This window comes from Oncorhynchus mykiss, chromosome 2 (assembly GCF_013265735.2).
Source record: "Oncorhynchus mykiss isolate Arlee chromosome 2, USDA_OmykA_1.1, whole genome shotgun sequence".
Lineage (NCBI taxonomy): Eukaryota > Metazoa > Chordata > Actinopteri > Salmoniformes > Salmonidae > Oncorhynchus > Oncorhynchus mykiss.
The window spans coordinates 65358166-65372869 of record NC_048566.1 but is presented as its reverse complement, the minus strand read 5'-3'; the positions used below and the strand labels follow the sequence as shown (position 1 = coordinate 65372869).

Genomic DNA, 14704 nt, shown 5'->3' with positions numbered 1-14704 from the left:
CTTATCAGCCAGGTTTTTCTTTCCAACTCACTGCATATTGCTGGTTTCAAAGCTCTTCTAGACCTTTACTCTGCTAGGAGTTCACACAGTCAATCTAGGCTGCAGCAGTGCTAAGTGGACATGCATCATGTTTTATAATTCCTTATTATTAATGCTTATGTGGATATAATCATGTCATTATGACCAAATCTAGTATGGGAAATGATTATATGTTTCCGATTTGCCCACTGTAGCAGCCAGTTCTTTGCCAATGTAAGGAAGTGTAACTATCTATTTTAGGACTCGACACAAAGTAGAGAGGGATAGCTATTATAAACAACAAAAAATACAGTTGAGTTCAAGTATTTTATGACTAGAATTACCACAATTGCCAAAGGCTAAATTTCAGCATGCATCCAAATAGTCTAAGGTGCCTGTCTTAAAATGTTTTAATCAAATGCCAGATGAGGGTCAATCATATTGATTTCACCTACTGTCTGGTCTCAGATCAGTGCAGATCAGGGAAAGGAGACCAGGTATTCCTTAAAATAGTCTCTACCCTCTCGGTTTCAGTCTTTTTTGCAGCAGCAGCCGAGGTCACTTTTTTGGTTACTAATTGATTTAGTCTTGTGTTATTTCATAGATTTGATGTCTTCGCTTATTATTGGACAATGTAGAAAATAGTAAAAATAAAGAGTAGGTGTGTCCAAACCTTTGACTGGTACTGTATTAAAAAAAACTATTTTCCACAAGAGCTTCAAAATAAAAATAATAATAAAGAAAGAAATGTGCACCTGGTGCTCACAGGAAGCAACCTGACAGGATTTCTCATTAAGGGCTCTCTGTTTGTAAGGCATGGATATAATTATGTCTCTCTCTGTAACACCAATTATTATCTATCCCCTTCTCTCTTTGGGCCCTGGAACCTCAGTTTGCACACATTATTCCACTGGGCAAAAACTGGTTGAATCAACGTTTTTTTCACGTAATTTCAACCCCCAAAATCTATGTGATGACGTTTTCCAAATGCTGGCGAAGGCTGCTGCCGAAACGCGTCCGTTTGTTCTAACCTCTGCTGCTAAAAAAAAGACATAAAACTTAAAGAATATTTCAGTGAGTGTCGGTTTTTCCTTTGTTTAAGTACACTGAGTGTACAAAACATTAACAACACCTGCTCCTTCCATGACATAAACTGGTGAATCCAAGTGAAAGCTAAGATCCCTTATTAATCCACTTCAATCAGTGTAGATGAAGGGGAGGAGACGGGTTAAAGAATGGAGGGAGACTCAATATTAGGAAGGTGTTCTTAATGTATTGTACACTCAATGTATATGCCTTTTGAACCCGGCACCCATATACTTTTTGTTACTACAAATGTTTGAGCTGAGAACGCCAATTTCTCTCTCTACCACATGGACCAATAATGCTATCCTCCATAGGCTTCTACAAGATGCAATTAAAATGTGGACTTTACCCCCCACCTGAAACCACTTTGTTTCCTGTTTTAGAGTGGTTTGTTGCATGTCACATTGATTCTAGTTGATTTAAGTCTACATGTCACATTGATTCTAGCTGATTTAGGCCTACATGTCACATTGATTCTAGCTGATTTAGGCCTACATGTCACATTGATGTCTAGTTGATTTAGGCCTACATGTCACATTGATTCTAGTTGATTTAGGCCTACATGTCACATTGATGTCTAGTTGATTTAGGCCTACATGTCACATTGATTCTAGTTGATTTAGGCCTACATGTCACATTTATTCTAGTTGATTTAGGCCTACATGTCACATTGATTCTAGTGGATTTAGGCCTACATGTCACATTGATTCTAGTTGATTTAGGCCTACATGTCACATTGATTCTAGTTGATTTAGGCCTACATGTCACATTGATTCTAGTTGAATTAGGCCTACATGTCACGTTGATGTCTAGTTGATTTAGGCCTACAAGTCACATTGATTCAAGTTGATTTAGGCCTACATGTCACATTGATGTCCAGTTGATTTAGGCCTACATGTCACATTGATTCTAGTTGATTTAGGCCTACATGTCACATTGATTCTAGTTGATTTAGGCCTACATGTCACATTGATTCTAGTTGATTCAGACCCACATGTCACATTGATGTCTAGTTGATTTAGGCCCACATGTCACATTGATGTCTAGTTGATTTAGGCCTACATGCAAATACTCTGCGACATTGTGCCGCTACTGACAAATCAAAGCTCACTATAGTTTCCAGCCCCTAGTGGATTGGCTGTTGATACCTAGCAGTACCTAGCATGCTTGCTAGCACCCACATGTGGTGAGGTGGAATACAAGTGATAGTTAAGAGGGCCAGTTAGTCACATCCCCTCTAGCTTAGTAATGCTGTTGTCGATATTTTCCCTGCCTTTGAATAATTTTATAATTTGACTTATCATTCCAGTATTCATGAAAAGTGTTTCCTACCGATATCACTTCCTTGTCCTCCAGGGGATAGCATTCACACTCATGCACCCAGGGGAGTGTGGGTAATAGTTTGGGAATGACTGGCCATTTACACTCTATAAGTTGCACTCACCTAGCCACGCTAACCTTGCTAGCAAGCACCGAGGTAGTGCTACTTATCAACAGCCATTGTCAGCCAATCCAGTAGGGGTTGGAAACTATGGTAAGCTTTGATTGGTCACTCGCGTTGCGATATTAGGGAGGAAAAGAATCAAGTACAGATTTCTTCAACTTTAGTCCGGCTCTATCCCGCCATCTCTCAAGTGCTACTTATCAACAGCCATTGTCAGCCAATCCAGTAGGGGTTGGAAACTATGGTAAGCTTTGATTGGTCACTCGCGTTGCGATATTAGGGAGGAAAAGAATCAAGTACAGATTTCCTCAACTTTAGTCCGGCTCTATCCCGCCATCTCTCAATGGTCGCCCTGCCCATTCCATTTCTCTTGCTTTCTTTCCATTGAAAGTGAACGGCTTCCGATGTTTCACCGCACGATACCGCTTCCCATTGTGAACACACTGCGAATGTATCTATTGTCGCTGCTGCTACGGGGGAGTTTACGTTTACGTTTACGTTTGTCATTCTTGTAATAGTGTTTATTGTCAGATTTTCATCTCCTGTTGTAATTTTGAATGCACACGTTCGTGAGTCATTTTGTGACAACAAGTTGGGGTTTTAAGCCCTACCTGACACCACCTGTTAAAGCTATATATGAGGATTTTCCCCTAGCACAGGCTTCTTGACACAGAGGTTATTCCAATCAGTTGGTTTCAGGCCTTCGGGTTGGAAGGAGGGGAACAGACATCCTACTGGGCATGCCACGTCATTTCAGCAGGGAGAATTGAACTGTGTTTGGTTGTCAACACAAGCAAATATCAACATTTGAAGGAGATGTTTCTTCTGCTTGGATAGTTCCATCTGTGCCACTGACTTAGTCTGGCTTTAATTCCAGTTTGTCTACAAATTAATCATTGATATGTTGGATTCACATCTCCATCTCAACCAAAAATCGAACTGAAAGAACAGGACAAAATCAAATGTCATTTTTTAAATATAAACTCAGCAAAAAAAAAACGTCCTCTCAATATTTTCAGCAAACTTAACATGTGTAAATATTTGTATGAACATAACAGGATTCAACCACTGAGATATAAACTGAACAAGGTCCATAGACATGTGACCAACAGAAATGGAATAATGTGTCCCTGAACAAAGGGGGGGGGGGGGGGGGGGGGTTCAAAATCAAAAGTTACAGTCAGTATCTGGTGTGGCCATCAGCTGCATTAAGTACTGCAGTGCATCTCCTCCTCATGGACTGCACCAGATTTGCCAGTTCTTGCTGTGAGATGTTACTCCACTCTTCCACCAAGGCACCTGCAAGTTCCCAGACATTTCTGGGGGTAATGGCCCTAGCCCTCACCCTCTGATCCAACAGGTCCCAGACGTGCTCAATGGGATTGATATCCGGGCTTTCACTGACCATGGCAGAACACTGACATTCCTGTCTTGCAGGAAATCACACAAAGAACGAGCAGTATGGCTGGTGGCATTGTCATGTTGCAGGGTCATGTCAGGATGAGCCTGCAGGAAGGGTACCACATGAGGGAGGAGGATGTCTTCCATGTAATGCACAGCATTGAGACTGCCTGCAATGACAACAAGCTCAGTTCGATGATGCTGACACACCGCCCCAGACCATGATGGACCCTCCACCTCCAAATTGATCCCGCTCCAGAGTACAGGCCTCGGTGTAAAGCTCATTCCTTCAACGATAAACGCGAATCCAACCATCCCCCCTGGTGAGACAAAACCGCGACTCGTCAGTGAAGAGAGATTTTTGCCAGTCCTGTCTGGTCCAGCGACAGGGGTTTGTGCCCATAGGCGACGTTGTTGCCGGTGATGTCTGGTGAGGACCTGCCTTACAACAGGCCTACAAGCCCTCAGGCCAGCCTCTCTCAGCCTATTGCGGACAGTCTGAGCACTGATGGAAGGATTGTGCATTCCTGGTGTAACTCGGGCAGTTGTTGTTGCCATCCTGTACCTGTCCCACAGGTGTGATGTTCGGATGTACCGATCCTGTGCAGGTGCTGTTACACGTGGTCTGTCACTGCGAGGACGATCAGCTGTCTGTCCTGTCTCCCTGTAGCACTGTCTTAGGCGTCCCACAGTACAGACTTTGCAATTTATTGCCCTGCCCACATCTGCAGTCCTCATGCCTCCTTGCAGCATGCCCAAGGCACGTTCATGCAGATGAGCAGGGACTCTGGGCATCTTTCTTTTGGTGTTATTCAGAGTCAGTAGAAAGGCCTCTTTAGTGTCCTAAATTTTCATAACTGTGACCTTCATTGCCTACCGTCTGTAAATTGTTAGTGTCTTAACGACCGTTCCACTGGTGCATGTTCATTAATTGTTTATGGTTCAATGAACAAGCATGGGAAACACTGTTTAAAGCCTTTACAATGAAGATCTGTGAAGTTATTTGGATTTTTACTAATTATCTTTGAAAGACAGGGTCCTGAAAAAGGGATGTTTCTTTTTTTGCTGAGGGTATATATTTAGTGATAATTTTTACCCCCTTTTTCACCCCAATTTCTTGATGACGATCTTGTCTCACCGCTGCAACTCCCAAACTAGGTTGGGAGAGGCGAAGATCAAGTTATGCGTGTTCGCCACCCTATGGGACTCCCGGTCAAGGCCGTTTGTGACACAGCCTGGGATTGAACCCCAGGCTATAATTGCGCCTGCGATGCAGTGCCTTAGACCGCTGTGCCACTTGGGAGACCCCAGACTGGACTTTTAATGCACATTAAATACAGTTTTATTTGATTTAGTCCTATTCTTTAACTTAGATTTTTGGTTTAGCTGGAGATCCAATATATTTATTATTAACTTGTAAATTCCATTTTCAAAAAATCTTGAAACCGTAGACATATATTGTCTATTTTTTGTGAATCTTGGGATAAATGTATAGGCCCAATGCAGCCATTCTTATCTCAATATCAAATCATTTTTGGGTAACAATTACCTTACAGTGATTGTTTGCAATCAAAATGATCATTTATTTTAATTTTAAAATAGTTTCTTAGCAAAGAGCAATTTCTAGGACTGTATGTGAGTGTCTGAGTGGGAAGGGGAAAACTGAAAACTAGCGCTTATTGGCAGAGAGGTTTGGAACACTCTTTCTTATTGGTCTATTAACTAATGTACCACCTGGTGATGTCACAAGGCAGGTCAAAACTCCATCCCACCACAAAAGGCTGAAATTTCAAGCAGTCTTTTCAAATAGCTCTTACACTAAAAGGGCGTTATCATAATTTTCACAATTTCACAGTACTATTCCAACCTCATAGTGTGGAAATATATATAAAACACAAGACAATCAAGTTTGACTGCACTGGGCCTTTAAAAAAATAGCCATTGATGACTTTCCAAATGCTATATAAGCCTAAATAGCATCATTGATGATATATGATTGATAAAGTATGGTCACATTCCATTTGCTCTGTTAAACCTACCCTTTGGAATGACTTTGATAGCAACAGTGAATAAGTGGAGATTTCTCAATAATCATTATCATGGTAGCACATTGGTAATAGGCAGTGACAAACATCAAAGCTAAGCAGGACTGGGCTTGGAAGGCTGAAGGGATAGCTATGGATAGATCCATTGGAAGTGCTGAATATCTGAGTTGTTTCAAACATACAAATTCAACATTTTATACAAGGTTTGTCTATGTTGAAATGTGTTACCATGGTGCCATAATCGTGTGGTTGTAATTTCCCTCTCAAAACGTTGATGACTTTTTAAAAATCCAATATAGTTGCCACGTGGTTTCCACGTCACAATACGTTGACAAATTGTGTTGAAACAACGTTGATTTAACCAGTTTGTGCCCAGTGGGATTTGCATGGTAAATAATGTCAAGTTTAGCCTGGATTTATTTTTGTTTCAATTTAAGTGCAAAGTGACACTGGGTAAAAGTGTATTTTCTTGTGAAATGTGTGTGTGGGGGGGGGTCTACCCTTTGACAAGCTTAAGTGAAATATTTTCACAAAAATATATACAAGTAGGAGCAGACCAGCACTGATCTGATCATATTTGTATATATTTGTTTTGTTTCCATACTTTGCCAGACAGTCCTCTAAAAAGGAGACATGCTTGCCTGGACGAACAATGGGTAAATTCTGAACATCGAACCATAGGTCTAATGATAAAACACCATAAATGAGTAGTCTGTTGTTACTGTGTTATACACACACTCTGCAATGGCTGTTAGGATCTGAATTGAGCTGCATCCTGTGTTGCAGGTGTGTCAGTTTCCTTTCTGCCCAGTAGGTGGGACTTGATGCTTGGAGCATGGACCTTGCTCTCTCTCCCGTCACTGTTTCCAATGCGCTATCCATCTGTCTTGGAGCGGTGCTAAAACAACCTGGAACTAACAGCTAACGGCAGCCTGAATACAGTCAGGGCAACCTATACCATGCAACCTAGAGAGGAGGACAAGCCCGGAGTAGTGATTCTTGAACCATTTCTAATTTGACGGAGTATTTTTTTACTATTATTCGTTCTCGTCTATAAAATAGATGGACATTACCGCAATTGTGTCAATTTGACAAACCTCCATACATTCACTCGCCCGCGCGCACACACCACACAATTGCAGTCAGACGGGCTCCGGTTAGGAGATTCAGAAACGCTCAAGGATATTATCCCCCAAAACTTTAAATCATGGATTTATTTTTTATTCCACCACGAATTTGCTGGTGGAGGGTATTGTTTCTTTTGAGCATCTTTCAGGACTACTTGAGCAATATGCTGGACTGCCCGCCAACCTGCAGCTGTTCTCCAACTGAGATCTATTGCAATAAGTCTGACAATGGGAAATTCTTTCCTTTGCTTGCACTGCAAGATACTGGGAACAATGGAAATAACAGCATCGAAGATCTGTTCAAGAACATCACCTCAATGTAAGTATTTCTGCCCACTGTGGGCCATCGTGCATCATATGTTGAGCCCATGTGAACCACAACTGTCCCTGTATTTTATTTGTTTTACTCTCGCCGCACCTCCTTAGGTGATATAATCAAGACTGCAAACCTGTGTCTAACTGGTCAGAGATTCAGCTGAGTCTAACACATTTTGTATCTAGAAATCCCTTTCACACGACGTCGTTAGCGTCAAAGATTGTCCTCCAGCCACAAGTAAAATGAAATATATAAAAAAATCAATGTAATTGTCCAAATAGACCTGTTGGTGCATTGGCCCTCATATACCCCAAATACCGACTATTGCTCAAGAGACCCGCGTTTGCCTCCTTTCTAACTGTTTTGCATTCATGTCAGCGACTCAAAGAATTGATAACGTTTGAAAACGTCTGAAAAGGTGGTCTGGACTTAGTGAAATGTTTAAACCAAGAGATAGAAAGAGAGAGATTTATTTCGATCTGCTCTCAATGTGTAGCCGTGTCATGTTTTATTATAAGGCTACTTGATCATAAAACAATTTAACATTTTAGTCCGTGCAATTACGCTACCTCAAAATAATCGTCGTTATATAGATTTGGTTGCCACCCTGTCAAGTTTGTGTTATCAGCCAGGTTTGATGTTCCTATTTTTTTTTTAACCATGTCACTCACTCATATCAGTGGCTATTCTGATGAAGTACCCGCATGTTGATAACATAAAAAGGCTATTTAAACCTGTTGGGAAAAGTAAAATGTCCTTGACAGAAGGTTCCCCCTCATTTATTCCCAATGGGAAGTATTTTTTGGACTCTATAAGTAATGTGTCCGTAAAAATAGAGCACGGACACTGTTGACATCCTTCCCTTTATAAGGCTTTTGTTTTATAAATAAAATGCCATTAGTTCCGGAGAGGAACCATCTCCCCCACCGCTCATAGCTCTTTCAGCTACAATTTTAAGCCATTTAGGGCTCTTCCTCACAGCATGGTGAATTTGTATTTCACCCGTTTGTATTCACCTCTAAATGATTGGAAAAGAAAACAGAAGAATAGTAGTTTGAGAAACGAAAGAAACAATATCATCAATATCAATATATGGAGAGATGTTGGATCCGGGCCGTTACATCGCAAGCTGAAGAGAATATTTTGGTTGAACAAAACCCCAATTCATTAATGATTCTTTGATGAGATTTGCCAAGGACGAGGGTGCCATGACAACCTCTTTGCTTTGCACTGAATCCACTCAATTTCCATAGCCTGAGAAGAAATGTTTTGCTAAGTGCTTAGGATGTAGACCCCATTTGTGGGTCAAACACATGCATAATTACAACGATCTAATTCTAACAATGCCGCCTGGTTATAAATCGCTAAGCACACTATACAACAAGCACACAAGCACCAGTCAGATTGTCTTGACTTTGTAGGTGTCATCATTTTAGTGTGCTTTCTTATTCCACATCCCCTACAAGGCCACTAGAGGGGCTGCTGGTTGTTATTTTACAGAGATGACAACTCTTGGGCATTCGATAGAGCGACACGATTGCAAACGTTATTTTATGTAGGCTACCAGCTCTATCAGAATGTTGGAATTCATTATTCTCTTTTCGTGGCGTGATTTCTGTTGAGCGCTGTCGCAAAGAGCCACATCTTATGGCTTCTGCTGTTATGTGTGTAGGAGTCATTCAGCACCCCCTATCACTGGACAGCTCCCACACACTAACTTGGGTTGGGAGCCGACGGTGTAGGCGTGAAGAAAATCTGCACTAGTGAAATGCAGAAGTTGTTCCTGCACATACACGATATATTGTTAACACCGATGCGATATAAGAGTAGACCTAAGGATTTCCTTGAATATACCATGAACTAATTGTAAATGTGAAAGCTATCGGCCTCAATTATAGCTACATTTGTCTCATGGCACAGATGTTCAGAGTTCAATTTCTAAAATTCAACAATTATGTCGGGAATTGTGTAACAGAATATTCACAAAGATGTCTTTGGAAGGGTGTGTGTATTGTGATTGTCCAATGATGCAGCATACCTCAAATATAGGATTTTATTCAACTTCAATTGAATCCAAATGTAGGCTTATGTATGTAATGCTTTAAATGTCATATTGCACCAAAACATCATAGATGCCATGTTATTATGTCTGAGTTTCTGCTTCTGACAGGCAGTAGGCAGTCAGGCCTAGGCTTTAATGGATTACATTGTTGGCAGTATTATTTCCTCCTGAAAATGGCAGGCTAGTATGCAGCATGAGGGGTATCATCCAGGGGCATGGTAATGTCATACTCTGCTTGGAGTGCTCTGTGTGACCAATCTTTCTTCTTCGTTAGGCTTACTGGAGCATGTTTGAAAAAGCTAATCCTTATGGACATTTCTCTAAAACCAAGTGTGTTTGAAATGGATTAGGCTGGGTTGTTTCGCTGCATAGACAATGAGGAGGAAATTATTCTCTTTGAGAGGCACATTTGTTTTAAGACTCGAGCAGCCTCACTCTTTGACCAGTCTTCAATGTTCACGTTCACAATACAACAGGTGGATTTGCATGATATAGCCATATATCCGTATGAATTGCAGTCACCCTGTTCCCTATAGAGGAGGTGCAAAGACACGCTTTTGGCCTTTTGCTGTCATTGACATACTGTTGGCATTCAATTTGTGCTGCTCTTTTAAGACAAAGTCCTTCCTATCACAGTGCTATCAGTAATTATAGGGAAAGCACATCTGCTGCCAATCCAAATGGCAACACATAGCGCTTTTTGTGCAGTCTCAAAAATGTTATATTTCCTATTTCCTTTCATTACTCCTGCTCAAGGTTGTGTGTGTGCGTGTGTGTGTGATTATCTGTCAGTTTACCTCACCTCATATATTTCCTCTGTGTATACTTTGTCTATTTAGTACCCTAAGAAGAGACTATTTGTTTTCGTCAAGAGTATCCATTAGGATAATGGTATTTTCTCTGTACTTAGTAAGGCCAATCTCTGTAGAAGCCAGTTTTCTGTGCATTTTTTTAAATCCTGGAATTCAGAGGCTGTGGTCAGCTTATTTTAAAAACAACTAGCCTACTATACTGATGGCTTGAAAGATTACTTGAGCATTATATACACTATTTGGACACCCCTTAAAATTAGTGGATTTGGCTATTTCAGACACACCCATTGCTGACATGTGTATAAAATCGAGTATACAGCCATGCAATCTCCATAGACAAACATTGGCCTTACTGAAGAGTTCAGTGATTTTCAACATGGCACCGTCATAGGATGCCATCTTTCCAACAAGTCAGTTCATCAAATGTCTGCCCTGCTGGAGCTGCCCCAGTCAACTGTATGTGCTGTTATTGTGAAGAGGAGCAACAACGGCTCAGCCACGAAGTGGTAGGCCACATAAGCTCACAGAACAGAACAGCCGAGTGCTGAGCAAATATTGCGTAAAAATCGTCTGTCCTCACTTGAAACACTCACTAGTTCCAAACTGCCTCTGGAAGCAACGAAGCTTCATGTAATGAGTTTCCATAGCCGAGCAGCCGCACAGAAGCCTAAGATCACCATGTGCAATGCCAAGCATCGGCTGGAGTGGTGTAAAGCCGCCATTGGACTCTGGAGCAGTGGAAATTTATTCTCTGGAGTGATGAACAGCGCTTCTCTATCTGGCAGTCCGGTGGATGAATCTGGGTTTGGCGGATGCCAGGAACGCGTTACCTGCCCCAATGCATAATGCCAACTGTAAGGTTTGGTGGAGGGAAATCTTAATGCTACAGCATACAATGACATTCTAGACAATTCGTGCTTCCAAATTTGTAGGAACTGTTTGGGGAAGGCCCTTTCCTGTTTTATCATGACAATGCCCGCATGCACAAAGCAAGATCCATACAGAAATGGTATGTTGAGATTGGTGTGGAAGAACTTGACTGGCCTGCACAGAGCCCTGACCTCAACCGAATCAAACAACTTTGGGAAACATTGGACTGCGTGCCTGGCCTAATCGCCCAACATCAGTGCCCAACGTCACTAATGCTCTTGTGGCTGAATGGAAGCAAGTCCCCGCAGCAATGTTCCAGCATCTAGTGGAAAAGCTTTCCAGAAGAATGGAGGCTGTTATTGAAGTAAAGGGGGGACCAACTCCATATTAATGCCCATGATTTTGGAATGAGATGTTCAATGAGCAGGTGTCTACATGCTTTTGGTCCTGTAGTGTATGTTGAGCAATTTGCTATCTCTCCACGGTCTCTCAGAAAGCTTACACTTAAGAGAGTGGGAGTTAGCCTGCACATGTTCACCAAAATGTGGGGAAGCTATGAAAAGGAGGCTACATCTGTGAGTGACCTCACTCCTCCCACACCCCCTGCTCTGCCTCAGAGGAAGATGGAGCACCTCTTTTAAACCAGAGCGAATTAACGACACAGTTGAGTACAGAGTACAGTACATGGAGTACATCTGTGTACAGACTGACAGATGGAAGGACTGTCAGAGTGTTTTCACAAATCTTTATTCAACAGAATTCAACATGATTGAGGCATACAGTATATGTGAGAAAGAGGAGGAGGTGACTGCCATTTTGGAGTGCATATTTTATGATTGCTGTTGTAGAAGTGTAATCTGTGTAAGGTCCCTTTAAGGCAGAGTGTACCAGTGGACCCATGCCCGCCCCTTACCTGGTGAAAATATGGTTTATCATGCTTTGTGGTTTAGAGATGGTTCATCATCTATTGTTAATCATTTATCATAATTGATCAACTTACATGTTAAGTGACCGCCAGGTGTGTTACTTCTTCTCAAGTACAACTGTACAAGTACAACGACCTGACTGGTCGTATCTCCGTGGACAGATCTTTAAACCAATCTGGCGTCTCTCTGCTGAGGTCCGCCTCACCAGATCTGAGAGCTGGATCTAGGAAATGAACTGTCATCAAATGGCATACAAACATCTTGAGCTTCAGCTTTGCTTTCAGATCTATAGTTACTGCTAGGCTATCTATGATCCTGAGCCGTTCTCTAAGGATTGGCCTTACAGTGATCCTAGCTGGAGCTAACTCACAGGCGGAACCTTGCCAGTCATGCAGAAACCCAACCGAGTACTCCATCAAATGTCACTTTGTCAGTTGACAAGATCAAGTCAGAAATCACAGCGTACTTCAAATGTTTTGAATCTGGAGGCGTTTAGCTTTTCCATGGTATAGCAGCAGCACACGGTGTGAATAGCATAATGTGCATTGAGGTGACAAAGCCACTTCCTGGATGACTGAGAAAGATATAGCATATGTAGTCCAATCAATTTTGTGTTTAAGAACCACATGATATAAAAACACTGAACATAATGCTATGATGAATGTGGCATGCTCCTCATCCTTTTGTGACATTGGGTAAACATGAAAACATCACAGTCAAGTACTACAGGTTGTTTATATACTGTAGCATAGCCTTCAGTAAATAAAATGTGATGATTTTAAGACAACTTAGTTTGTCCATTCATGTTGGGGTTGAAACAGTTGCTGTATTTGGTGTTTTCCAACTAGGATAGTGAGCGGTCAGTCCAACGACCCCACTGATGACCTTGAGGGATTGAACAGCTTTTTGGGCACCATTACTACTGGGATGGAAATATACCTGCATGCATGACTGACCTTTCATATGATTCATTATGATTTCCAATAACATTAGCGACCATTGTCCCTTTTTGAAATTGATAACAGAAAGCATACTCCCTCTTGTCTTGTTGTCCACCCCTACTGAAAAGGCATTATGTATTTGACTAGGGCCATTATGCTACCACCCGTGTGTGTGTGACCCCTAATGTGCATTATGCAGAGGGCAACCCTGTTTCTGAAATAGATAATGGCACAGATCAATTGCAGGGATAGTCTTATATTATAGACCCATGTACTGTATGTCTGTATGTGTTTATGTGACAACGGACACTGTCAAGGTCCAACAAATCAATTTCCCCCGGAAACAATATTTTTGTTTGTGTGATGTTTTGGGGAAAGAAATAGTTAGGGTGTACATTATTTTATATGGTATTGATCTTTGAGATCCTTTCTCCTCCAACGTGTTTCTCAGTTGGGAACATCCATTTATTTGAAATTGTTCAGAACACGATGTTCACTGTACTAGATGGACAGGTCATGTGCAACTGTGCTTCTGTACATCATGCTTACTGAACTTTTGTAACTGGTATTCTCTCAATTCACGGAATGCATATGCACTGTATTGAGTCCCTGGGTCAATTCTTGCAACCATTCGTCTCTCAATACACGGAATACATGCATTGAGTCCCTGTTTCATTGTTTTTACATTCCTGCCTGTTTATTAAGATGATCAATGTCAGTCTCGTTTACCTCTCTGACCTCATTGGTATGTGCATTCCCTGGTGTGGAGAACATGAGCAATGACTGGACTCTTAACCTATCTATTGTAAAGAATGAATGCACATACAGTCTGTGACATTGCATCTGATGGCTTAAACACATTGTTATATAATGTAGTGTAGACCTTGAATCAGCAGCATCTATACTGAACAAAAATGTAAACGCAACATGCAAAAATGTCAACAATTTTACTGAGTTGCAGTTTGTAGAAGGAAATCAGTCAATTGAACTAAATTCTTTAGGCCCTAATCTATGGATTTCACAAGACTGGGCAGGGGCGCAGCCATAGATGGGCCTGGGAGGGCTTATGCCCACCCACTTGGGAGACTGGCCCACGCACTGTGGAGCAAGGCCCAGCCAATCAGAATGAGTTCTTCCCCACAAAAGAGCTTTATTACAGACAGAAATACTCCTCAGTTTCATCTGCTGTCTGGGTGGCTGGTATCAGACAATCCTGCAGGTAAAGAAGCTGGATGTGGAGGTCCTGGGCTGGTGTGGTTAAGTGTGAGACCGGTTGAACATACTGCCAAATTCTCTAAAACGACGTTGTAGACGCCTTATGGTAGAGAAATGAACATTCAATTCTCTGGCAACAGTCCTGGTGGACAATCCTGCAGTCAGCATACCAATTGAAAGCTCACCCAAAACTTGAGACATGTGTGACATTGTGTTGTGTGACAGAACTACACATTTTAGAGTGGCATTTTATTGTCCCCAGCACAAGGTGCACCTGTGTAGTGACCATGCTGTTTAATCAGCTTCTTGATATGCCACACCTGTCAGGTAGATGGATTATCTTGGCAAATGAGAAATGCTCACTAACAGGGATGTAAACAACATAGAGATAAATACGCTTTTTGTGTATGGAAAATGTCTGGGATCTTTTATTTCAGCTCA

General features: G+C 41.6%; 1 protein-coding gene across 6 annotated transcripts in view; it reads left to right on the top strand.

The window, feature by feature from the left end:
* Positions 1–6870: 6870 nt before the first annotated feature.
* Positions 6871–14704, top strand: part of ntrk3a (neurotrophic tyrosine kinase, receptor, type 3a) — a 254726-nt gene continuing 246892 nt past the window's right edge. For 5 of the 6 annotated variants that reach the window (XM_021568366.2, XM_036953153.1, XM_036953144.1 and 2 more), the window contains exon 1: positions 6872–7440. In XM_021568366.2, coding sequence (XP_021424041.1) covers positions 7202–7440 — 239 coding nt within the window. In that variant the 5' untranslated portion in view covers positions 6872–7201. Of the gene's footprint in view, positions 7441–14704 lie in introns of all 6 variants that reach the window. The other variant, XM_021568341.2, reaches the window with a different exon arrangement.